This window comes from Trachemys scripta, chromosome 18, assembly GCF_013100865.1.
Source record: "Trachemys scripta elegans isolate TJP31775 chromosome 18, CAS_Tse_1.0, whole genome shotgun sequence".
In the NCBI taxonomy this organism is placed as follows: Eukaryota; Metazoa; Chordata; order Testudines; family Emydidae; genus Trachemys; species Trachemys scripta.
Genome location: NC_048315.1, coordinates 2,172,089 through 2,196,568, shown reverse-complemented (window position 1 = coordinate 2,196,568; position 24,480 = coordinate 2,172,089). Strand labels below are relative to the sequence as shown.

Genomic DNA, 24,480 nt, shown 5'->3' with positions numbered 1-24,480 from the left:
GGGGGGATACAGTGCAGCGCGGCGGCGGCGTGAGGGGGCGGGGGGATATAGTGCAGAGTGGTGTCATCGTGGGGGGCGGGGGGTACAGTGCAGCGCGGCGTGAGGGGGTGGGGGGGTACAGTACAGCACGATGGCAGTGTGAGGGGGTGGATGGGTACAGTACAGCGTGGCGGCGGTGTGAGGGGGTGGGTGGGTACAGGAGAATGTGGAGTAGTTAGTTTTAATTTTTAAAAATGGAGTTTGCAAACTGATTCAGAAAGTGTTTGCGTCTCTGGACTATTTTGATTTGATATTTATACATATATCTCACAAAGATATTTATGTGATATATATGATATCTAACACATATTATATATACGCTAATTTATCTCCTCGTATACGTCCACTACACAATATGAAGCGATTTCCACAGATTACAACAACTGAGTAATTGGGAGACATCTCTTGAGATCAAACTCACTCAGAAGGTAGCTTCTGTTCACCACATGTACACACAGAGACACACACATTTAGACAAGGTTGATCTGAATCAGTTTTTGCAAACTATTTTAATTAAAATATTAACTCATTGGAATAGTCCAGGTCTGCACATGATATACATGTAAAAATGGTTACTACACAATTCTTTTGGATACAAAAAAGCCAATATGGGATAGACATCATTTGGATCCAGCATTTAGTCATGCTTAACATTACACAAATAGAGGTTTGAGGGAACTCTTCTTGAAGTAGCTCAATTTAAGCCAGAGACTTTGGCCAAATTCAAACCATAACAGAAGCAAAAGAATGAAACCCCTGAATTTTGAAGTACAGTGCCCGTCACTGCTGCTGTCTGGGATTCTGAGGAGGTGAGAACTCCTAAACATCGCATATTAGCACCATGCTCTGGATACACCCTCCACACCAAGGTGGTAAGATCCAATAGAGGTTTTTGGCTTTTGATTTTTTTTTTCTTAAGACAGGAAAATGAAGGTGATTTTCCTTAATTTCATTTGAATGTTTTAATGCAAAAGAACAGCTAGAAGAGAAAACATCCATCCCACACAGAGACGTGTTTCAAGGGGAATAGGGGGTCAGAGAGTTCGTCTTTGTCCCAAACATGTCTGTCCTACAGGGTAACCAATGGGAATATTCCTCAGTGGCTCCACCGCCTCATCCCAAACGTCTGCGTTCACTGTTAATACTACCAGGCCCTGCCAAAGAGTTAATCAAACGTATTTTGGTATAGTGTCCATCTTTGTTCCGAGTGAGATGATATACCGAGACACTGGAAATCCTGGAGTTTGGATTCACCAGACACTGGCTAAGAGTTAAGGATCTGGAGTGGATTTTAATTTAGTTAACAAAAGAATGTCACACTGTTGAGAAAACTGAACAGCAGCGAGACACTGGAGTATTCCTATATAAATATGTCACATGACAAACACATTTGGAAAACCTTGCTTTTGAGCCCTATAAACATGTTAAAGGCAAATCCTAGAGTTAGCAGCTAGTGTTTTCTTCAAGATGATTAGTGTGCAAGGAAAGTCATTTACAAAGAACTCTGGCTGGTCAGTTCCCAGGAAGAAAATCTTTACCTCAAACCCAGCTTAATCTACCTGCTCTCCTCTGAATCTCATGGTGCTGACCTGCCCCGAACTCCCCACAACTGGGACTAGGCCTTCACGACACCTCCCACTTCCAGCATTAAGGGTCGAGACGTAGCCACAAAAGTCATTCCATTTATTTTCAGACTCCCTGACCTTTTTAATTTAATTGTTTTTAAATTTATTTCCCAACCTCTTTTGCTCCTTTCAGTAGTACAGCAGCTCTGATAAGAGCTGTCTGGAAATAGTGCTTCCGACACGTGGTGTGACATGCTGCCAAATGATCACCAAGTCTCAATGGCCTGTAAAGTTGGAAAGTACTGCGGCAACCAAAATAATATAAAGGAGCCTCACATGCAGCAAGATCTACAGTGGTGATGTAGGTTAGTCAGCAACTGGTAAAGAGTCATTGGCTCAGCTCCTCCTGGTACACTATGGCAACTAAACATTTAAACAGTTGGCTACACTCGACATGTAAACAGGAAATTGCAACAAGCCAAAAGGTAATAAATTGGTGTATGTAGTGTAGTAATGAAAACCCCGATCAATGGCATTTTGTGACTATGGCAACTTTCAAAATACCTCTGGCATTTCGCATTGATTGGCTGTAAGTCCAAGGTTTCTGAAGAACAGAGCAAAAGAACTATTTAGGGCTCCACGAATTATTCTGATGCTTAGCTAAGGTGAGATGTCACAGTATTAGCCATACAAGCACATTATTTATGCTCTTCTTCCCAACCTCCTCCAAAGCACAACACCCCTGCCACCAGCACAGCCAGGGGAGTGCAAAGATGCTAGGCTGGATTTTAAACATTTCCAGCCCTCCCCCCTGCACACACATCTACCAATGTGGTGCCCAGCAAGCTGCCCTATGCCCTTGGAGAAGGCTCATCCCTTAGTGCAACAGAGAGCGTGCACTTGGGTGGCAAGGGTCTGTGTTGATCCCTCTCATCTCAGCAGGCAAAGCCTTTCCTCTTGCCCCTCTACCTCACCTACCGTTCCTTTAATCCCTCTCCTCCTGAGGCTACACCTAGAAATGTGGCCAATTTCATGATAAACAATGGGCAGAAAATACAGCTGCTCCTCTGCCAGAGAGTGACTTATTTCAGCCCCCCGGGGCTGCTCAGGTGCCTGTTAAGATTTTTGGACATTAGCGAAGGTTTGAACTCTTCCTACCCCTCTGGAGGGACGGGGTGATGAAAGCAGTCTGAGGCCCTTGTGCAGCTTTCATGCCATATCCAACAGCCAACTTCTCTGACTAGTTGCATATATGTCTTAGATCCCCTCCCCAGTCCCCCCCCAAACATAAACATTAAAAAAACCAAACCCTGCAGCCAAATACTATGACATCCCAGTTAGTAAACACAAAACAGAGTGCTTTACAAAATGAATACAATACTCCATGTTCACCCAGCATCACACTGCAGTCCCGCACTGAGGAGGCTGCTGGGACGTATCTGTAGGCAGTTTCTGTTGGCAGACAGCTCCAGTGGAATTGCCACCCTCAGTTCTTGTTTAAGTTATGTATAAGACATGTGTGAACCATTGGATATTTGTGAAGTAACACTTGTGCTCCTGCTCATGCCCTGCTCCGTCCGTCCCCCAGAAGCAGTCCGCCTCAGAGCCTGGGGGCTGTTGCGGACCCCTATAGCACTACCTCGAGGTACCCCTTGCATGGGCCCTGAGGGGTGACCCCATGGCTGGGGTCCACCTTGCATTGGATGGCCCCAAGCTTGTGGTGGGCCACCCATGGGATGACCCCAGTGAGGTCCCGCACCCCCAGTAGGATTGTGGGACCAGCCAGAAGCTCCCGGGTAGCTGTGGCTGAACGCCTCGGGGGAGAGATTAGACAGAACCATGTTACTGAAACCTAGCCTCATGCTTTCTGAATCAAAGGCTTCGATCTCGCGGGCTTGACGCTCCAGCAGGCTTCGTATCCGTTCGGTGCGCTCATTCTGCAACGCCAGCATCTCCTCCTCAATCTGAGGGAAGGAAAGAGAAAAGGGAGTCTGTAGCAGCTGCACACCTCTAGAGACACAGCGAGTGCAACCGGGTTCATTGCGATGGTGAGTTTATAGTATCCCTGGCCTTGCTGTTCAACCAAAGACTAGAGCAGCTGCACAGGCCAGATGCACACTCTCCATGAGGAATGCAAAACAACCATCCAGGGTTTCTCAGACACGTGGACCTGCGCACAGAAAAGTAAGAGGGCCTGGACAGCAGGGCTGAAACCCAGGCTTGCAGAGTTACGCCATCCTATTTCCTGGTGTTTCACACATTACATCGGGGCTTTGGGGATTCAAATCCAAAATTGCAGCTGTGTCTTCAGAAGCTCGTATTTCAAATCTAAGATGCAGCAGTGAAATCTGCTGACACACCCTGACCTAGGGACAAGGTGCTTCGAGCAGAATGACTGCGTGGTCATCAGTCACCTGTCAATGCAACCTGGCAGCTGAACCTAGTGACCACAACTCTCCTCCAGAATGGCAATGTACTAACAGACCTGCCTGGCTTCCCCTTCATAGCTGGTCTTGCAATTGGCTTTGGCTTATGTTCATCACTTTGACCTTACTCCTTTCCTAAATTGGTTTCTAATGTCTCATTACCCTGCTGCTCTCTCTTACATGTGATCAATGGGGCGTCTTCCCTCTTCAAAAACAAAACAGTAATGTAGGTGGAGATAGCTGCATTCTGGGCAGATTATTAGCTGGATGATTTGCAAATGATCAACTGAGTTGGGCGCGTCTCCAGCTCTTGATACAATACTGTCTCTCTTCAGTAAGAACATCCCAAATCACTTTTTAATGGCCCTTGTGCAAGGCATCAACATCAGCTATTTATGCACAGGGAATATGGTGCACAGGCCTCCTGATGGCCCCCTGCGGAAGGGTGAATTTTGGCCTGCGATTTATTATCTCCTCTTGCTGAAATTCCTGGGGCTAAACACTCAGACCAAAGAATTGCTCCATTATTTCTCCATGCCACCGAAGAGCCATTATTGGGCTTGGTCACAAAGAATGAAGGGAAGGAAAAAAACAGCAACAGATTCTGTTTGAACTTTGTTTGCATGTTGACATCTCCACTTTTTTCAGCAACAACACTCCGACATGGGACAATCTCTCTCACCCCAGAGAGGTCCCAGTGCTTCCAAGTGCTGGATATTAACACTCATTTGCTTATAAGCATTCTCAGGGCATTTCATCAGGGAATATGTACAGTAGTTTAATCTAGAATTCAGGGAACAATCTGCTCCAGCATGAGTCATCACCTCCACCATTTGGGGTTTGAGATGCTGCCTTCCCTCACTTGCTGATTTCTTGCTGCTTTGAGAAGCAGTGTGGGCCCTGCTGAGGTAGAGTCTAGCTCCCTGTGTAAGGCTTAGGCCAGGTAAAAGCTAGGTAGGCAGCCTGCACACTCTGCGTAAAAGCCACGGAGCGGCTGGCTGACCGCAAATGCCAGGGAAGAACGACCTTGTTTTGTGAAACACGGATATTCAGGATCCTTCTTAAAGGTGCCACAGGACCCTCTGTTGCTTTTTACAGATTCAGACTAACACGGCTACCCCTCTGATACTTCATACATCTATTTACTCACAATTGTTTGCATTTGTGCTTAGGAAGGCTTCCCAGACCCTGCCCAAACTATTACAATCAGTGCAAAGTCTATTTCTATTTCAGAAGTAACATTGCCTTAAATACAACATAACAGATACGTGTTAGAACACTGCAGGTGACGCCATCATGAAGGTTGAAAGTTAATAAACAGAACTTACATACAATTCAGTTGCACGTGTGGACTTGTGCACATTGGGTTAAAGCTACGTCACCTAGAGATGACTTAGAGATTCAGAGGGTCTTATTGGATGAGGTACTTGAGGCAGCATGGGAAGCATATTATACATCTAACTCTTTAGAACGTACACTCCTCAGAGCAGCGACTGTCTCTGGTGTATAGGGCAAAGCTCATTACTGACGCAAGAGGAAACTTGCACCATTTTGGAAAATGCCAACTGAGGAGTCTGGCTATGCATATGCCTTTGCCTTCATCCAAGCCACCCACACTGCTCAATTCCTAGCGTTGAGGGGCACCATCATACAACAAATAGCGCTATGCTGGGAAGGGGCAAAAGCTCTATGTACTTTGCTAGAGACAACCAATAGAAATACACAGGCCTTTTAAAATCACCACTTGTCTCCAGTCCTAAGTCAAAGCATCAGTTAGCCTGCATGTGGACACATCGTATCACATCATTGTGCATCAAAAGGTTCAAGACAGCCCACAACAACTGAAAGGACAATCCTTTGAGAAACAGCACATTCCCATTTATTCCACATGAGTCCCCATTTTTTTCCTAGGTGGCCACTAATCAGCAGTAACTCCAAGAAACGCAGGCTCATCGTTAGCTCAAGCTTTGAGCTTCTCTGCTAGCTGTTAATTACATGCATTGTGCATGTCTGTGGTACACAGGCTCTTGCTGTTTGAACCACTTAATTTTTTGCTACGACCCTACTTTAAAGGTGGTAAGTGACATTAACGTCTGAACACATCACTGTAAAGAGGCACGAGTTAAAAAAAATACTGCAGGGTCTCTTGGCCCTGAGAACCGTTCTGACAACAGAAGCCAAAGCAAAAAGACCCCCAAGATCTTATCTTTTTCTTCCCTGAATGGAGATGTGTTAAACTTCCTCTCTTCATAATTGAGGCCAAAAGCCGATTCACAGGGACCTTCCACTCAAGTAGGCTTTGGATCAGGCCCATAACGAATAATTTGCATCGAATTTATTTTTGGCTAACTTGTGCTCCTTAAAATCACTGGCCTAATTTCAGCCTCTAATGTAACTTGATGCCAGAATTTCTCTTGGTTATGCCCAATGCAACATCAGAACACATCCAAACTGCACCCACAAAACCAAGGGACTAGCAATAGACTATTACACACGCTTCCAAACGACACATCTCAGAGTGCGTCGCCAGGTAGCAGTAGATACAATACAACATTTATTCTAAAGCAGATTCTGAGATTATTGCTGTGTTGTAAACTCTTAGTTTTTCAAACTGACATTTTAATGGGAATAAAATAAACGTAACACTGAAGTTTAGAGGCATATATTACACCAGAAAATCCTACGTAGTAACGTAGTTTTCACAGACTTAGCCACTTGTGAAGATTCAGTAACCTGCAAAAGAGCCATGGGTAAGCAGAAGATGCAGCTTTCTTAAACTAGTCTTCCCACTGCCCATTAGATGAAGCAGCATGAGGCAGAGGAGTGGTCTTTGCTGGCTGAACATACATTGGTTAAGCTCTGGGAGAGGCAAGCAAGTATAACTTACTTCTAGGCCACAAATGTATTCCTTGTTGGTCAGCATCCAAGTTCCGATGTCTGACACCCCGTGGGGGGAAGTCAACAGGGGGAATTCTGCAGGATGAAGGCCAGGAGCACGTTTCCCTTTGCTGTGACATGCTCAGTATGCTGCCATGACACACACTTTCACAACACAGATTTGATGTAGCACGGGAAGGCATGCTTGGTATGGGTAAGCAATTCTATACCGAGCTCAGTGGATTCTCAGTTTTTGTGTCTGGCTGCTCCAACTTATAATGGGATTAGGGTCAGACCTCTGGACTTTTTAACTATGATTTGACTATCATGTTTCTTCTCAATGGCTGTCTAACTTTAATCAAAGTCATTGTACGGAGGTATCACAGCTGGGTCTTCATAGACTTTTAATGGAGTGAAGCTGCATACAACAAACATTTCTGTTCAGGGCCGCACCTCATCACAAATCTGTGCTGGTGCACTCTACCCCTTCTACTTCAAGGTCATTATTCCTGATACCAGAGAAACTTATAGAAACTCTACTTTGCTGTGTTACTTTTTCCCTCTCCTGAACTTGGAGAGAGAATCCACTGCCAAGGGACAATGGAGAGAACATTACTTTTCCTCTTTACCTAAAGACTCACCATCACAGCAGCCTTCCCTCCATCAGTTAGAACTTGATGCAGCCCTGCAGTCCAGCCAGGAGGAGGTGGTGCTCATGGAGTTCAATACAAAGGGCTCCCCTTTCACCACCCCAGGTCCAGGCACACTGCACCTCAGCCCTACAATGTGCCATAGCACTGTCACCCTGGGCAGACCAGGACCCCATTCTCCCTATCGCTCTCAGTGATGGGACAAGAGGAGCTCTGCCAGTGACTAGTATGATGCCATTTTGCCTCCCAAGTGAGAGAACCCAGGGAAGGGTCCAAACCAGTATTATAGCATTGTCCTGTTAACGTTAGCTTTTCATAGGCAAACTCTTGGAACATGGCCAATGCTGACTGCTGCCCCCAAGGCCCCCCAGCCGCCCTTACCTTCTGCTCCAGGAGGGCCCTGCGAAGGGACACCCTCTGTTCCAGTTCACGCAACTCCCGATCATGCTGGGCCTCAGCCTGCATCTTGATTTTACTCTGATACGCATTCAGCAGCTCCAGTTCCTGCTGCAGCTGCATCTTCAAAACCTGGCACTCCGCTTCCTGTGCCTCATCCAAACGCAGCTGTGGGGAGGAAGACAATAGAGATGTTTCACTGTGGGATAGCCACTCGTGACACACTGTACGGGGGAAAACATTTGTTTTCTTAGCAATACAATTGCTTTCTATTGTATCCACTTTCAGCGAACAGGGAACGCACCGTGACAAACACTGGGGCAGTAAGATGGCAATGCTGCTGCAAGCTACACTACCAAGTGGTCTCTACAGGGAGAGCTGAAGGCTGGCTAAACGGTACGAACATCTACAGCTCTCGCTTTTGCCAGAGGGAAGCTTAGAGAAAGAAAAGTTCTCCTGTGTTGCATACAAGTGGATTAATGGAATGCCAAATTTCCCATGCAGATTTACTAGAGGGCTGCACGGAATCCTAGTTAGAAAGGGGAAAGGGCTCCTAGCGCATATCCCTGCCAATGCAGAACAGTAACTAGCAGCACAGCTTAACGCCAGTTACACAACTCTCGCCATGCCTAACTCAGGCTGGGTTACCCAGCGTGGGAGTGCCATTCTTGTGTGCAGAGCAGAGAGGCAGGAAAAGCTGCCCTTGCAAATGTGCTCTCAAAACAGCGGGCAGCTTCTTGCTTTCCTTCCTGCTCCCCAGTACTCCCCAACACAGGAAGCAATGTCCAGGGCTGCAGGCTCAGGCAGCAACTTACTCGTCCAAACTTCTATTCTCCGCTCCCACAGACTCAGCCCCAGGAGGAAGATACCTCGGGCCCAGCCTATGAAGCCATCAACATAGCCTTCCCAAAAGCAAGCAGCATAAGCTTCTGGTAGGGTTGGAATGAGAGAAGAGGGTGCCCCAAGGCAGCTAAAGAGAAAAATACATTCAAGAGGAGAATGAACAGGAAAAGGAGATACAGTGGCTACTGTGCTGGGCCCGAGAGCAAGCAGTTATGATCAGCTGGGAGTGCTGATCCGTCTCCACGGGGTCTCCAGAGGAGGAAGGTTAGGAGCCATTGCACTAAGGATATGCAAAGAAGATTCTAATGCAGTTACAGCAGGGACCCAAAGTATTATGCATATAGTGTGGGCATTCGTTAAAATGGCATATACGAAGTTTTCAACATTAGTGTCAATATCATTTCAGGTTTATATCTAGACGCGTTTCACTGACTAAAAGGCCAGTCTGAAGTAGCATATGGGTGCTCCATAAGAAGCAGCTGAATTCAAAGATGCAGGCTGGGTGCAAACACAGCCCTCAGATTAAAAGGAAACACTTACTATGCACCTCCGTCATGGTAACTCAGTACTGACTGAAGTGGGGAGTGAGTATTTCCTCCGGATTTGAAGGCTGATTCTGCAGTATGAGAGGAAGGACTAAGTCTGGGATCTGAATCTGGGTGCTGCATGTGTGGCAAAGGAAGAAAACAACCCTGCTGTCAGGGTGACTACAGGTCAAAATGCAAACTGACAGGGGAGGAAGAGGGATAGCTCAGTGGTTTGAACATTGCCTGCTAAACCCAGGGTTGAGAGTTCAATCCTTGAGGGGGCCATTTAGGGAACTGAGGTAAAAATAAATCTGGGGATTGGTCCCCCTTTGAGCAGGGGGTTGGACTAGATGACCTCCTGAGGTCCCTTCCAACCCTAGTATTCTGTGATTCTATGATATGTATTCTAGGTCTCAGAGGCAACTCACAGCTTGTGTTGAGAGCATTTCATTGATGCTGTGATCATACTGCTCAGCTAGGATGGCCAGTTTCCGGGTCTGCTCTTCTTTGAGTCGTTTCAGGACAGCTTTGTGTTCACTCTTTGGTGTGGTCTCCAGCAGGTGGTTTCGCAGGGCTTTGTACTGTCTGGTTTGGATCTTGCATGTGTCCTGAAACTGCTTCTTTATTTGTAGTTCTTTAGACTAGAGAGGAGGAGGAAAAAACCCAATATATGTCAAAGATGGACACAAGATATTCAGTGAGATTTCATTTCCTATTCAAGGGTAGAAGTTCACAATCCCACAAATATAGATGAATATAAAAAGTGTGAAGAGTAAAGTGATGAGCACACAAGAGACAAAGATCATGCTGCTGCAGCTGCTTTGACATTTGGCTAGTTACATTTTGTTGGTGTGCAAAACAATTAGAATACAGGCGACACTTTTCTACCAAAGCGCCAGACTACATACAGCTGTCACTACCCAAAGGGACCCCTTTGCCACTGGACTGGATTCAGTCCTGGGTGTTGCTTTTCAAAAAGACTTCTTGCATGATAGGCGTAATAGTTATTAGCCATTAAAGCCTTACTTACACATGGCTATGCCTGGATTTATTGTTGTGAAAAAAGCAAATTAGCAATATTTTGTGTACAGAAAAAGATCTTTTTTGGTTTAAGATTCAATGAAGGAAATTTGTATTTTGATGCTAGGAGCTGACTTTCATAAGGGTTTGCAGTAAAGCATTATCTTACCAAGGAAAATAGTGACCAGTACTGGTTTGGTGACATTACTTGGTTAGCAGGGGACTCAGATTTTATATCTGGAAGAGGGGGTCATCGTATGTAGTAGTATCATACCTAATCTAACAAACACTCAACTACACAAGTACCCACCCTCCAGGCACTTGCTGGAGACCCGAGGTCCTTCCTGTGCTCTCCTTTTGCACCCAAAGCTGTGTGTGGTCAAGAAGTGTCAGTTAGTACTTAAAACAAAAGATTAGGAGTCACTAGATAGGATTAAGGACCTGGATTTGCTACTGACTTGCTGTGTAACTTTGGGTAAATTAATTTTCTGTGTTTCAGTGTCCGCATCTGGATCATCCTTATCTTCCTCACAAGGGACCTGTAAAGTGCTTTGAGATCCTGGGCTGGCAGGTGCTATACAATTATTACTATGGTCACCACCCTTCCACCTGAGGACTGGATTCTCTTTAGCCAAACAAGGAACAGCAGGGACAGCCTCTGAGATGTCACAGCTAAGCTACACGTGGCGTTCACTCCAAGGAAGGAAGATTAAACCTAGAGACGCTCCCTACCCCTGCCAGACTGGAGAAGAGCAGAAAGACTGGGAACAAAATCAGAGGTTTCAGCAGTGGCAACGCGGAGCACTGACTCTGGGCTACACAGTCAGTCCCTCCACGGTTTTGATGTTTAAAAGTGCTGTAGCAGTAGCAGGCACCTAGGTGTGGGAATGGATCCCTGCCCCATTCCATGGAGAGGCCCTGGCACCTGGATAGGGAAGACAGCTGCTTTTACTAGCACCTCCGTTTGTCAGCCACTCTACTAAGCGGTGCTGGAATTGGTTTAGCGGCCTCAGAGGCAGATAAAGCACAGCATTTATGGCTACCTAGAAGGGTCCTGTGGGAGCATAAAATAGCTCAAACCCTGTTCTATATTTCCTTAATACCTTACTGCCTGCACGGGGTCTCGCAGCAAACTTTTTGATGGCCTCAGAGTGCAGCCACCAACTCTTGCTGGTGGCTGCTCTGACAATTCTTCCTAAAATACTTAATTAACTTCAGGAAAAACAAATCAATATGCACAGATCCATGTCCGTAATTTATTTATGTAGAGGTTTTTTGCAAACTCAGTAATAAAAATAACGTGCACTTGTTTCTATTCTTTACTGGATCTAAACAGAACAGAAACACCAATAAGGTGCTGTGCACATTCTTGGCTTTTGTTGTTGTTGTTTCTTTTGCTGCTGCTGCAGAGGCCTGAAGCCCAGTGGGGCGGTGAGGGGGAAAGTGGGGAACTCCCTAGCTACCTGCTCCTCTGGCATTTGTAGTTCGGGGGGGGTGGGGGGGTGGAGGACCCAACTCCTGCTCCTGGCCCTCGGGGAGGGGTCACTGCTTGCAACCCCGCCCCCCTATCCCCCCCCGAAGTTACTGCCTAGGAGGCTCTAGCCACAAGAAAAGCCTCTGGTTTCCATTGGCCTGGTTTCCAAAGAACACCCTGATTCCCTGGTGCAGAATCCTGCATGCATTCTGTTTCTATTCCGCTGAGACATGTATCACAGAGGGGAAGACGGGACTTTTACCCTTTCTAAATTAACCAAAAGCCATTTCCCTGCAGGAAAGCCCTTACGGCTGCTCTCCCCACCCCCTGCCCTGAAGGGAAGTGCTTGTAGGCCATGCATTTCTATCAAAGACTTGGTCACAGCCAGGGAGTAACAATGCATTTCTCCTCACTTTCTGTGAAGTTTCTCTTGGACACCAGACTTTGTTTACAGCTTTCCAATACAACAGGAAACAGAAGGGAAGGGTAAGGTTTCCAGTCAGGTTTATGACAAGATCATGTTGGCCTTGCATTGTGAGTTACCAGAAAGGGGATAATAAGTAAGACACTCAGAATAATGGTAACAGAGCACTTTTCATTGAACGATTACTTCTAGCTACCATTCCTTCAGGAGCAGCCAAGGACTGCAATAGACATCTGAATGTGAAAACCTTCCTCCCAGTATAAAAAGAGAGCCCTGCAACTTGGACCCTTTAATAAAGGAAAACATTGCTGAAGGGAGAATCTAGATAACAACTGCAGTCAATAAAACACGTGCATGCACTGCTCAGAAGTGAGGGAAAGAGTTAATTCTACTGAACAGTTCCAATAAAGCAAGTATTGGACTTCAAGCAGTATTGTTATTCCAATGGTCTTCAGGATTAGTGTTCTGTGTACACAGATTTGGCGCTGGACTGACTGCTTCGCACTCTGAACGTCTTCATTAATCACAGAACAGGGAGAGCACAGGCAGCAGTGTAAGCTTCCCACACACCCTGCCAGCATGCTTGAGCCTGCCCTGCAGGGATGACCTGTAAGGGAGTTCAGTCTCCATGACCCACTCAGGTCCCTTGACTGCTTTGCTGTAACTGCCACCCAGGGGCCAATTTCAAGGCGGGAATGAATATGGACACATTGTCTGCTTGTGCTTGTACCATATCACCGTGGGGAGGCAGAATTCATTCACGTTAACTTTAGAAGGATCAACCTAATGCAGCTGCTTCAGTTTTATTCAGCTCATAATGCAGTACTGCTTCTCTGTGAAGTCATCAGCTATTTCTGTACCATATCCTTGGAGATTTTGAACACAGTGATCAGCTGGTCCCTTGTGATCAGCAGTCAGTTTTTAACTATTTAATACCATTATGAGATTGACAAATCATTTCTTTTCACTGCAGAAGTACTGTTTCCAAGCTGGTTATTTTCCAGACAATTTCTGTCAAGAAAACAACCTACAGTTGGTGTGAACTGAGTCAGATGGGCAAATCACGACTCCCAGAGACCTAGAGCAACAAAGGAACCCCATGCTCTGTGTGGCACACGGCACATTCTGTTCTGGGCAGAGCTGAAATCCTGGTTGGAGTGAAGGGGTCTCCCTCTGCACAGGACCAGGCAGTGATGTGAAGGGCCTTATATCCCGTTCGCTAAGCACCTCACATGAGACAACGGGACTTCTATGGATGAAGAGAAGGGATTATAATGGAAACACTAACAGCCTCCACTCCAGAGGTACGGCAGTTCTGCTCAGACACCAGTGTAAACACAGGACAGAACGTGAGATGGGTTAGCATTAGATTCTTTTCCCCTCTGATATTGCATTGGTTAATATTTTTTATTTGCATTTGCATGTCCACTGACACTACTAAGGGGAGCATATCCATACATAGCCTATTAGCTGGAGAACTTGTTCATTTTATTTCCATGTGCAGCAGCAAAATTAGGCTTTAAAAATTACTACTTCATGATAGAAGGGTGGATTATTTTGGGCGGGGGTGGGGAGAGGGATGGGCTGCAAGGATAAAATATTTAAAATCCAACTTCTAATAGAATTTACCATTTTAAAACGGAAGCCAAATTGCAGCTGCTGAACGGCATCTTTCTAAAGACGTGAGGGAATGGTGTAGTAGGGGCCTGCCTGCAACACAATTACAACCCAATACTGGGATCCCGGTACTGCCAATACACATGGTGTAACGGGGACCGTAGTCATGTCCCATTATTTACATACATGCACAGCCCTGAACAGAACAAAAACAGACAGGACCAGAGTCTCAGCTGCTATAAAGTGGTGCTGCTCAAATGAAGTCAATCAAACTATGCCAATGCACACCTGTTAAGGGTCTGGCCCAGGGTGCCCTTCTTGAAAATTTTACAATCTTAATTAAGGGAAGAACAACAGATGATTATGGGAAACAATGGGGCGGTGGGGGAAGGACGAAAGTGAAGACAGCAAGATCATCTGGTCGCTTGGGTAAGTAATGCAGGCATTGTGAAGAGTTGCTTTTTTAATAAAATAAAGATATGTACTATGTAGTTATAAACGTCCTTGAATAACTGAGGTTCATGAAAGGCCTTAAAGAAGGAGAGGCTGGTGGTGTAGTGCAAAGAGCTTTAGCCTAGTTACAGAACATGGTTAAGGACCTTAAGGACTCCCGTGCACCACAAACTGGAACCGTGCTGGTGCTTGATCCCGTGACATAGTTGTAACTGTTGGGTAGACCAGCCCTGCACTGCACTGTCCTGGGAGCACAAAACATGTCCTGTTTACTCTCCCTCCCCATCTCGACCACGCTCCAATATTACGTAATACCTTCAGACTCTTAGGCTGCTGTCGAACTTCCATGACATGCTTACGCCTCAGCTCACGCTCTCGTCGCTTGTTGTATTCCAGCTGGTTTGTGAGCTCAGTTTGGTGCTGAAGCCTGATCAGCTCGCAACGCATCTTCTGGATGGTATTGAGGTGGCGGAACTCCAGTTCTTGCATAGACTCATGCTGTCGCAGCAACATGGCGTGTTCCAGATCCTTCTGCGTCTGCCTTTTATTTAACTCCTGAGCCACAGAGCAAGAATTAATTGCCATGAGTTATTTGTGTACCTAGCTTAATTGGGATCACGTTCACTGCAGTGCATTTCAATGGTTCTACCAAAGCACACCCAAAGCAATTTAGATAGTACACCAGAGTTTTTCTGCAGCTTACTTGTGGTAGGTATCAGGTATAAAATATTAGGAAAGGTGATCAAAAAATACATCACTTCACGTTGCTTCTTTGTGTCATGGCTGCTAAACACTTCCAATTTACCATAGTTAAGTCTAAGATTCTGTCACGGATATTTTTAGTAAACGTCACGGACAGGTCACGGGCAATAAAGAAAAATTTATGGAAGCCCATGACCTGTCCATGACATTTACTAAAAATATCCTCACAAAATGGGGAGCTGCGGGGTCCCCACACTGCCTGCGGCAGCTGGGCAGGCCCCAGCTCAGAGTTTGGGGCCCCCACCACCCATAGGGGCTCGGAGCTCCCGGATCCCTGCCACTTGTGGTGGCTTGGAGGTTGGGGGGACCCCTGTGGCCCATGGGAGCAGAGAGCTGTGGGGTATCCCCACCACCCACCGCGGCTCAGAGCTCCCAGCTGCTGAAGGCTGAAGTCATGGAGGTCTCTGGAAGTCATGGATTCCGTGACAAAATTGTAGCATTAACCATAGTAGATGCTTTCTAAAAAGGTTTTTAAAGCTGTCTATTATTATCCATTTGCTTTTGTTAACACTTCCTTCCATAATGTATAGCAGTGAGTCTTTGATAATGAATGATCCCTTAAACTGGCATGTTGGTTTTCATCACAATGCGCCCATTTAAACTAATCTATTACAAAAGTCACCCTAGATCAGGCAACACCACATCCTATACCAAGCCCAGAGTTTTGGCTACACAGCAGGTGTCCTATATGGTGTATTTGGGACTAACATGGTTCATGGGTTTTTACTCCTCCCCTGCCCTCTCACCTCCCGAACTAAGTCCTGTTCCAGGTTATGGCGCCCGAGAAGCATTCTTCTCTTAAAGCGGCGGCACTCCAGCTCCAAATACTGTCTCTGGCGCCGTAGCAAGTTGGCCTCCTCCTCTGCCTGGAAATGCTGAATGTTCTCCTTCTGTTTGGAAAGCCACTCCTGCTTCTCCTTCTTTGGAGTGCTCTGGTTCTCATTCAGCTCCTGACAAGACCAGGATAATTAATTTTAGAATAATCATGTTAAGCTCTTCGACACTGAACAACTGTGCTGACCTGCATAATCAGCTGCATTTCAGTTAGGCTGTGTTACTTCGTCCTCTCGTGCCCAGATATTGCAGAGCGCTCAGCAAAGTGCATGATATTGCATATCTATGGCCATTCCAGGGGACAAGTTGAATTTTGGCTGCTTTAACTGTACATTTTCTTGAGTCTGTCATTTTAAGTTAACTTCAAAACATTGGTTTGCCTTTGAGTTTCCTTTAGACAAGTGAGAAAGGATACAAAAGCTTGAGAATAATATATTCTACCGCTGATAATGTCGTGTCAATTCCAATTCATGAGGCACTTCTATTGGCCTCTCCAGAGGAAAAAACCTTTCCATCTCATTCCAACGGCCAATGCAATGGTCTAAGATTTATGCATACATACAAGTATATGACCTAGCCACTGACATATCACAGCTGGGATGACAATGGGACCAGGACAAATTCATCCTATGTCATTTACCAGTATTATTTATATAGGCCCTGATCTTGCAAAGCACTTAAGAACACGCTTAAGTGCTTTGGGGCCATTATATGGAGATATTTATAATACATTTAAGTCCCCAAGGCAGGACCCAGTTATCAAGGACCCATAATTTACAAAGAAACAGTATACAGAAGTAAATAGGAGAGATGATTGGCCATGTTTTCAAACTTGGATGCTAAATTTGATATACAATTTGAGACACCCTCCAATTCAAAAACGACTTTGTCAAAGTCAAGAATTAGTCTGTTTACACAAGCTCTCCCTATAATTTGAGAAGTAATACATACTAGATGGACCAGTATGATTATTAGACTAGTCCCCACATATAGAAGAGTTAATACCACACAGAACGCCCATGTATTTTATCAAGGAGAGTCAACACATCATAGGGCATTGCCCTTTATATACTATCTATTGTATGATCAGAGAAAGATTCCAACCCATCACAGCTTTACAGGTCTCTCAGCCCTACTACTTCCCAGGCTTCTCCCTTCCAGGAAATATCTATGTTTGGGGTTATTTGCTTCTGGATTTGTTAACCGCCAGTTCCAAAGTTGAATCACAGGAGTTAATAGTTTAGAATTAAATGGCTCTTTCAAAAACTCTATGGTGGTGTGATGTCAGTCAGTCTGTGAAAGGAACCAGGAAGTCTGCACCTATATTTCTCTCTGGATCTAATGAAGATCATGATTTTCAAAATAATACAGTGGTTATTTACACTAAATAGCTTCTCCCACGCCTTTTACTATCTTATAGAAGTTATTTTTTTAGCAAAACTTCGAGAGTTCACCTTCACTGCTCTACATTCCTGCTTATCCAATAGAGGTATTGATAACCCAGTGATGAAAAATGTCACTAATGAATGGTCCTCTATTTACAAGCGATGCAGCTACAAAATATATTTCATAGTATGCTGCTTTACATCCTAACAGTGAGAACTTTCTTTCCTAAACTACTCTCTCATTCCCTAGCGTTAAGTTTGTAAGCACATTGCTGGCGCTGAACTGGGAAAGAGAATTAAAGAATGGAAAAACCTGTATTTCAGTAGACAGCTATGTGGATGCCAACATGAAAACACACACTTCTGTTTTAAGATCAATGACAAACATTACAAATTACATCTTCAGTAAGTGTCTGGCTGGAATCACAACACAGAATTTGCCATGAACAGATTAAAATTACTTTGCAGCATTTTGGCATCTCTTAATTTTAGGAGTTCAGTGTATTAATACAATTTATCATATAAATACAATTGTATTAGTACAATTAGTACTTTCTTGTTCTCATAAGAAATGGGTTACCTCTTTGAGCTGTTCTTTACGGAGCTTGTATTCTCTCTTCTGGGACTCCAGGAAGCTGTTCAGTTCTTTCTTTTGCTGGGCTTGAATATGTTGTTGAAATTTCTTTTCTTCATTGGCCATCACTTTAGCCTACACCAGAAGACAAAACCCAATGAATTTCTGTGACTCAATCAGTTTAACAGATCTCCACTTCCATTTCAGACCCCCTGCAAATCGCTATTGCTTTGTACCTTTAACATATACTCACCGCGCCTTTCAAAGAGAATCAAGACTGTGCAAAATCTGCTCTCTCATTTCTCAGTTTCCCCCCATGAATGCACCCATTGACAGTCTTTGCTCAGTGCTTTATTACTTAGACCTAAGCTCTAGCTTATTTTTAACCTAGTAATAAAGTCAACTCCTTCATGACCAGGAAAACTGCAGAGACACACAGTCAGGGTACAACTACACTGTTTAAAAAAGAAAAAGCTCTCAGAGCCTGCGTCTCAGAGCCTGGGTCTGCAGACTCGGTCTCACGCCAGGACGCTAAAAGGAGTATGTCGACATTCTTGCTTGGGCTGGAGCTTGGGTTCTGCAGGCCAGCAAAGGGAGTGGGTCTCAGAGCCCCAGGAGGAATGTCTACATTGGTATTTTTAGTGCCGTAGCACAAGCCTGAGTCTGTAGACGCAGGCTCTGAGACTTGATGCCCTGGCTTTTGTTATTTTTGCAGTGTAGACGTACCCTCAGACACTATAGTATAAAGATCAATATAGAATGGAATAGTTCCACGCAGTGACCGTTAAGAACACCTAAAGAATTGTCACCAACCATCTTCTTTGGTGGCCCTAGTCCATCATGATTGGTTAGCAAATAAGTATATTCAGACACAAATAAAAGTATGAACATTCTAAGCACAACTGACACATTTCTGTGTAGGATCATTTTATCTGAATTATAACTCCCAACAGGAGTCATACAAGGGAAGAGTGCTATTCTACTACTAAGATTACTGGTCATTTCTGAAGAATGCACTTAATTCACTTTTAAAATATACATAAAATCGAGAAGACAAAGGATACAGGACAATAGAAAGGAAAATCCTTACTGTAATTCTTTCTAGGCTCAGTATGCTAACATTTAGTACAATGCACTGTGATGCAGGACATACCTTTCCTCTAGTTACATAAACCCCTTAGTGTAAGGAGGTGATGTATTAGCCTTTTTCTAATTATCAATTTGCTTGGCTCCTGAAAACAGACATGTAAGAGACTACAATGTCATCTCTTCTTCAGTGAGGAGAAGTGGACAATTCAATGTAATTAACAAACATAGACCAGTCTCTAAATCTTAATCTCCTACCTCCTTCTCCATGGCTGCTTGGTGTTTTTTAATTAGCTTTTCCATTTCTGCAGCAAAGTTGTTGCGCTGCGTTTCAAGATCTTTGTCCAACCTGAGGCGATGCTCATCCATCTCTGCCTTCAGTTTGTTCTCCAGTGCCATCAGCTGTTTCTGGTGCTGCCGTCTCATGCGTTTATAGCCAGACATCTGTTCTCGGAGCTCAGAGTCTTGTTCATGTTCCTGCATTTGCCTTGTCACCTAGTAAGACAACCATAGCAGGATAAAAAGTTAATGCATCTTAATCTGTTTTTCAGCATTCTTCAATTTACACAATCGAAGGATTCAATAATGATGTATAACTTTGTTGGAAAGAAGAGCACAAGTTCCAGGAGCAACAGACAGCTAAAAACTGATTTGACTAAGAGAGACAGCCTTCTTTTTCTACTGTAACACTCAAAAGGATCAGACAGGTCCCTAATGGGCTTCTCTTAGTTGTTAACAATGCCTATAAATGAGAGAGAGAGAGAGAGAGAGAGAGAGCGCACTGCCATCTTGATTTCGCATTTTAACCAAACTCTGTTTTCAAGATGGTTTCTACTGAGGAAAACACTTCACGGAGACGAAGGGTAGCACCCTGTACTAGCAGCAACGTAAAGCGTGACTTTGCTTTCTCTCTTAGCTTAGAGCAGTATTTCTGCAATAGCTGTAATCTCAGCTAAACATGGTTTAACGTAACATTGTCAAAGTCTAGAAACATTTAGCACAGAGACCACTGTGTCTCTCATGTCAAAGGCCTGAACTTTTATAAATGTGACCCCCTTTTTATATGGTGCTATTCACTTCTTCAACACCAGAGGCACAGAAGATGATACCTCAAATGCATTCAACATTAATGTTTATGTTGGAAAATCATGAGTCCAGTTATAGAGGGGTTACAAGTTCTCTGAGTTTCACCAGTAAAAATTAAGGAAAGTCATCCATTTGTATTGTGAAAAATGCTGGCTAGTGACAATTTTACAGATACACTTTTTATTTTGCAAGATCTAGAACAGCGTTTCTCAAATGCGGCCACCAGGGGGTTTTCCTGCAGCCATGACAGCCTCCTGGGCAGAAATGGGGGAGGGTGCAAAGCAGCGGCCCCTCCCTGCAGCGCCATGGGGTTGGGAGGGTGGGGGACCTTCAGCCCCCTCCCTCATCTTCAGCCGTGGGACTCCAGGGATGGGCTTCAGTCACTAAAGGCTTCAGGACACCCCTCCCTCCACCCCACCCCCATTCCACCATCTACAGTTGTGGGGCTCTGGGCTTCAGCAGGGCCAGCCTTATCAGGCATCATGGTCAAAAGCCTGGGATGTGAAGCCTCAGAAGGGAGCTCATGGCATTGGGGGGAGGAGGGGAAGGAAGCAGTGGGGCTCAGGGGGGCAGTGAGGAGCCCATGGAGGCAGTGGGAGCCATGGGGATCTGTGGTGGGCCAGGGAAGGCAGCAGGGGCCAGGTACACTAAAATATAATTGTATATTATTTTTATTATAGAATCTGGAAGGAAAAAACACCCTACATAAATAAATTACAATGATTTGGAGATGTATATGTGCATATTTATTTGTTTTTCTTAAAGTTAATTAAGTATTTTAGGAAAATTTGTCAGAGTGGCCACCAGCAAGAATTGGTGGTGCCACTCTGAAGCCACTAAAAATGTTATTGTGAAACCCCCTGATCTACGGCATGGCTTCACAGCAATGCAATAATGGAAACCCCATACTGGACTGCCAATCTTATTTTTGTATTGAGGAGAACAGGTTCAGCTGACTAACCTATACATGCATACAGTGTACATATACAGAAACTAGGGTGTAAAATTTAGATGGGAATACTTGGTTTTGTGGCATGGAACTATAATCCATTTGATGCTGCAGATTCCCTGTGTACTATTAGACATTGTTTTTGAAAATACATAAGCTGTATAAAAAAATATTTGCCCTGGGGGTTATATTTATATTAGTAAGTTAGCTCTAACTATTTTTGTGATAACATTTTTGAGTGCATGATGACACTTCACATTCTGATGAAATCCTAAAAGCTGCAAGTAACGTTATAGCTAAACCTCTAAATTCATCCTGCTTCTACAATTTAAGCAACAGAAAAAACTAAACCTACCAGTGATGCTGTGCGTATAGTAGCAAAGTGCTCTCGGTTGCGGTAATGTGACTTGTGGCGAGATACTTGGGGTGGAGACTGTGGTTCTGATGTCCTTGTTCTAGAATCAGACTCTTCTCTGTAATTTTCTTCCTCCTTAACAGTGGGAGAAATATTAACAGTTGAGTGAATAAGGAGAATCCATGTTACTCAGATTGTCATCTGAGTGTGCTTCAAAGACATCCTTAAGAAAATAGAAGCAAAAGTGCATCAGATGCACTAGTGCTGAAAGGCAACTGCTGACAATAAGACAGCCGAAAATATAGAATAGAAAACAGAAACCTTGACCCTGGAACTTAGGAGGCTGAAATTTCATTTCATATTATTACAGCTAAGAGGAAAACAACTTGCTCAACAGTGAGAGTGGAAAAAATAATAAAGAAAAACAGATTATTGAGATGTTCAACAGGCTACTTCCAACCAGCACTCTACATAGCAGATAATATCTTTAACCCAGCCAGCCAGACAAGCTCCTTCTTCACAATCATGCCAGATAATGAGGTTAATTTCCCTAACCGTAGAAACACTCAAAGGAAAACAAACTTTTGATTTGCCATGTCATATTCTATATGTTTATGTTCTGAATCTCTGATTCATAATCAGGCAATTGGTAATTAACTATGTTATATGCTAGTCAACTGCCTGAGGAAAAGCATATATCCTTGTTCCATATCTTATTAAAGAAAAAATTACAGCCACTCCCACCATGAACTATGAAAACATAGGAGTCTGAAAAGTGTATCATGACCCCTGTGTAGTAAGAGCAGCATGGTTCAAAGGGAGACTCTGTTGCTGATCCTTCATCATTCCAAGGTAAGCAAGGGAAGTGGTTTCACAGCATCCCATGCTCAGAATGCTGCAATTCTTTTCCTGTGTAACTTGGTTCATTAATTAAAAATTCAGTCAAGTATTGGGAAGCTGGGTACTTCAGGAACAGTTCTCTGCCACTGCTGCAGGTCTAGTATTTGAGAACCTACTAATGAAGTAGTAAAAAGGAGGAAGAACACTTATAGCTTTTGCCCTGTAAAACAGTACTCGATAAGTCCAGGGCATTCACTAAATAAACCAATTCGCAATGGGCAATCCCAAACTGGTTTCAAAACAATTTAACTAACACAAAATTGCTATGCAGACAATTTAATAAAACAGGCTTTTTAAAAAGTTTTACATCAGCCTTCTGACAAGGACTTCTTTTTAATGCACATTAATCTTTTGGTACAAAATTTTAAAATCTGCACTACTATGTTGCGAGATAGGAAGCAATGATTTATGCTCTTCTAATACCAACCAAAACCTGCACACATTACACCACTCACACCAAGTGAAATCACAGTATCATTCAAGCTGCTCTGGCTAGAAAGCTAACACTCACAGGCTTTAAGTGGATGACAGAGCTATTTGACATCACGGTGTGGTCCCCTTCCATCATGTCTAGCTCACTCTTGTCATCTGAGGCATCTGGAAGACTGTTAACACTACTGCTTTGGCTACTGGCACTGATGGACATACTGGGAATGGACTGATTACTTCCGACACTGTTCACTGTTCCTGTCCTGCCAACGCCATGGTCTTGCTCCTAAGGGGAGGAAAAATAGTTGGTTACCATCTTTAAAATAAAACAGTCCATCACTACTGTAAAGTTATCGATCTCGCCAAACAATACGCTAATGAGATGCCTTTATATCGGCATCCACCTGCCAAGTCACTGCAGTTGCCCACTCTTCAGACATGTGCTACTAAATGTTTCTTCTGCTGGAATGGTGGGGAGAGAAAAGATCTGCTGCAAAATTAACCTGGCTGCTGTCAGATTCTTTTCAGAAGGGAGCACGCTAAGAAGTTAAACTCGACAGTGAATAAGCAATAGTGTGTCCCCAGTAACTGTTCTGACAGCAGTATTATCTTCCTCAAAGAGTGATGCCAGCACTTTTACAATGTTCTCATGTCCCTTTTGCACAAGGAGAGAATTGGGCTTTGGACCTGGCTTGTGGTTTTACCATGTGCTCCAGAATCTAGTCTGTAATTTTGTATTTATTTATTTTTGAAGTGTGTGTTTCTACCCTTTATGGTTAGATGAAAAAAACCTTCAAAACGTGAACCAGATGTAACTGATGCAATGACGACTGCCAGTGGCCTTGCTTAGGTTGCGATTAGCCCTTATTTCAGGGATCAATGAAGATGCACCAGCACAAAGCCCTCAAGAAAGCAAGAAATGCCCGGATTTGCACCCTGGTTTCAAGTAGAGGTGCAAGTCCTGGCTTTCCTTTCCTACATTAGGAGTTTGCCCTGTTCTGGCTGGCTAGAAACAAGGGTGGACAAGGCCAGAGGCTGCAGCCAACCTGAAGCAATAACTCTGAGTGACAGGAACAGCCTCCATTCATCTTAATGAGTTTATTCTAAATCCTAATAATCATTATTAATATCTCCATGTTGAGAGATCCATCATCTCTCTTGGCTCTTCTTACCTCCTCCTCTTCCTGTGCTTCTACTGCAGGCCCATTGTGTGCCTCCTGGAAAAGGAGTTTCTTCATTTTGCGATACTGCAGATTGTCCAGTTCTCTCACTGCATCCTTTGTTCTCTGAATCAGGTCTATTAACACTGTTTCAGGCCGTTCCCGAAGAACAAACATGTGCTGCAGAACACACACACACACACAGGTGACTAATATTTCATATCTCCAGTGCATATACTTCGCCGGAAACTACCTTCATGAATTTTGGTCGTATTTCTTCCTCCTCCCTAAATAGGTAGAATAAGAATGTAGCCTACAGCCATACTAGCTCAGGCTGGGGTCTTATCAGATTTCAGAACCTAGATGAGTTGAGCCTGGTCAGTACTTTGCTGGGAGACATCCATGGACTAGAAAGATGTTGCAGGAAAGTAGGGACTGCAACTCAGTTCAGTGGAACTCTTCCTTCAGAGATCTTGCCTAGACTAAGGAAAAGGATGTTTGATTTTAAATAGCACTTAAACCCGGTCTTCTCTGAGTGGTAACACCTTTAAAACACATTAGCTGGTCAGTCAATCACAGCCAGCTAATATGTTTATTAAAGGTGTTAAGCTCTGTCTCTACTCTACTCTACTGGTTGCTAAGTGGCATT

General features: G+C 44.2%; 1 protein-coding gene across 3 annotated transcripts in view; it reads right to left on the bottom strand.

Annotated features, from left to right (window-relative positions):
- Positions 1 to 519: 519 nt before the first annotated feature.
- Positions 520 to 24,480, bottom strand: part of TAOK1 (TAO kinase 1) — a 93,229-nt gene continuing 69,268 nt past the window's right edge. For all 3 annotated transcript variants that reach the window (XM_034752462.1, XM_034752464.1, XM_034752463.1), the window contains exons 11-20: positions 23,844 to 24,011; positions 22,754 to 22,957; positions 21,343 to 21,477; positions 19,211 to 19,447; positions 17,873 to 18,001; positions 15,820 to 16,023; positions 14,627 to 14,866; positions 9,752 to 9,964; positions 7,939 to 8,121; positions 520 to 3,568 (exon numbers count right to left, since the gene is read on the bottom strand). In XM_034752462.1, coding sequence (XP_034608353.1) covers positions 3,107 to 3,568; positions 7,939 to 8,121; positions 9,752 to 9,964; positions 14,627 to 14,866; positions 15,820 to 16,023; positions 17,873 to 18,001; positions 19,211 to 19,447; positions 21,343 to 21,477; positions 22,754 to 22,957; positions 23,844 to 24,011 — 2,175 coding nt within the window. In that variant the 3' untranslated portion in view covers positions 520 to 3,106. The remainder of the gene's footprint in view (positions 3,569 to 7,938; positions 8,122 to 9,751; positions 9,965 to 14,626; positions 14,867 to 15,819; positions 16,024 to 17,872; positions 18,002 to 19,210; positions 19,448 to 21,342; positions 21,478 to 22,753; positions 22,958 to 23,843; positions 24,012 to 24,480) is intronic.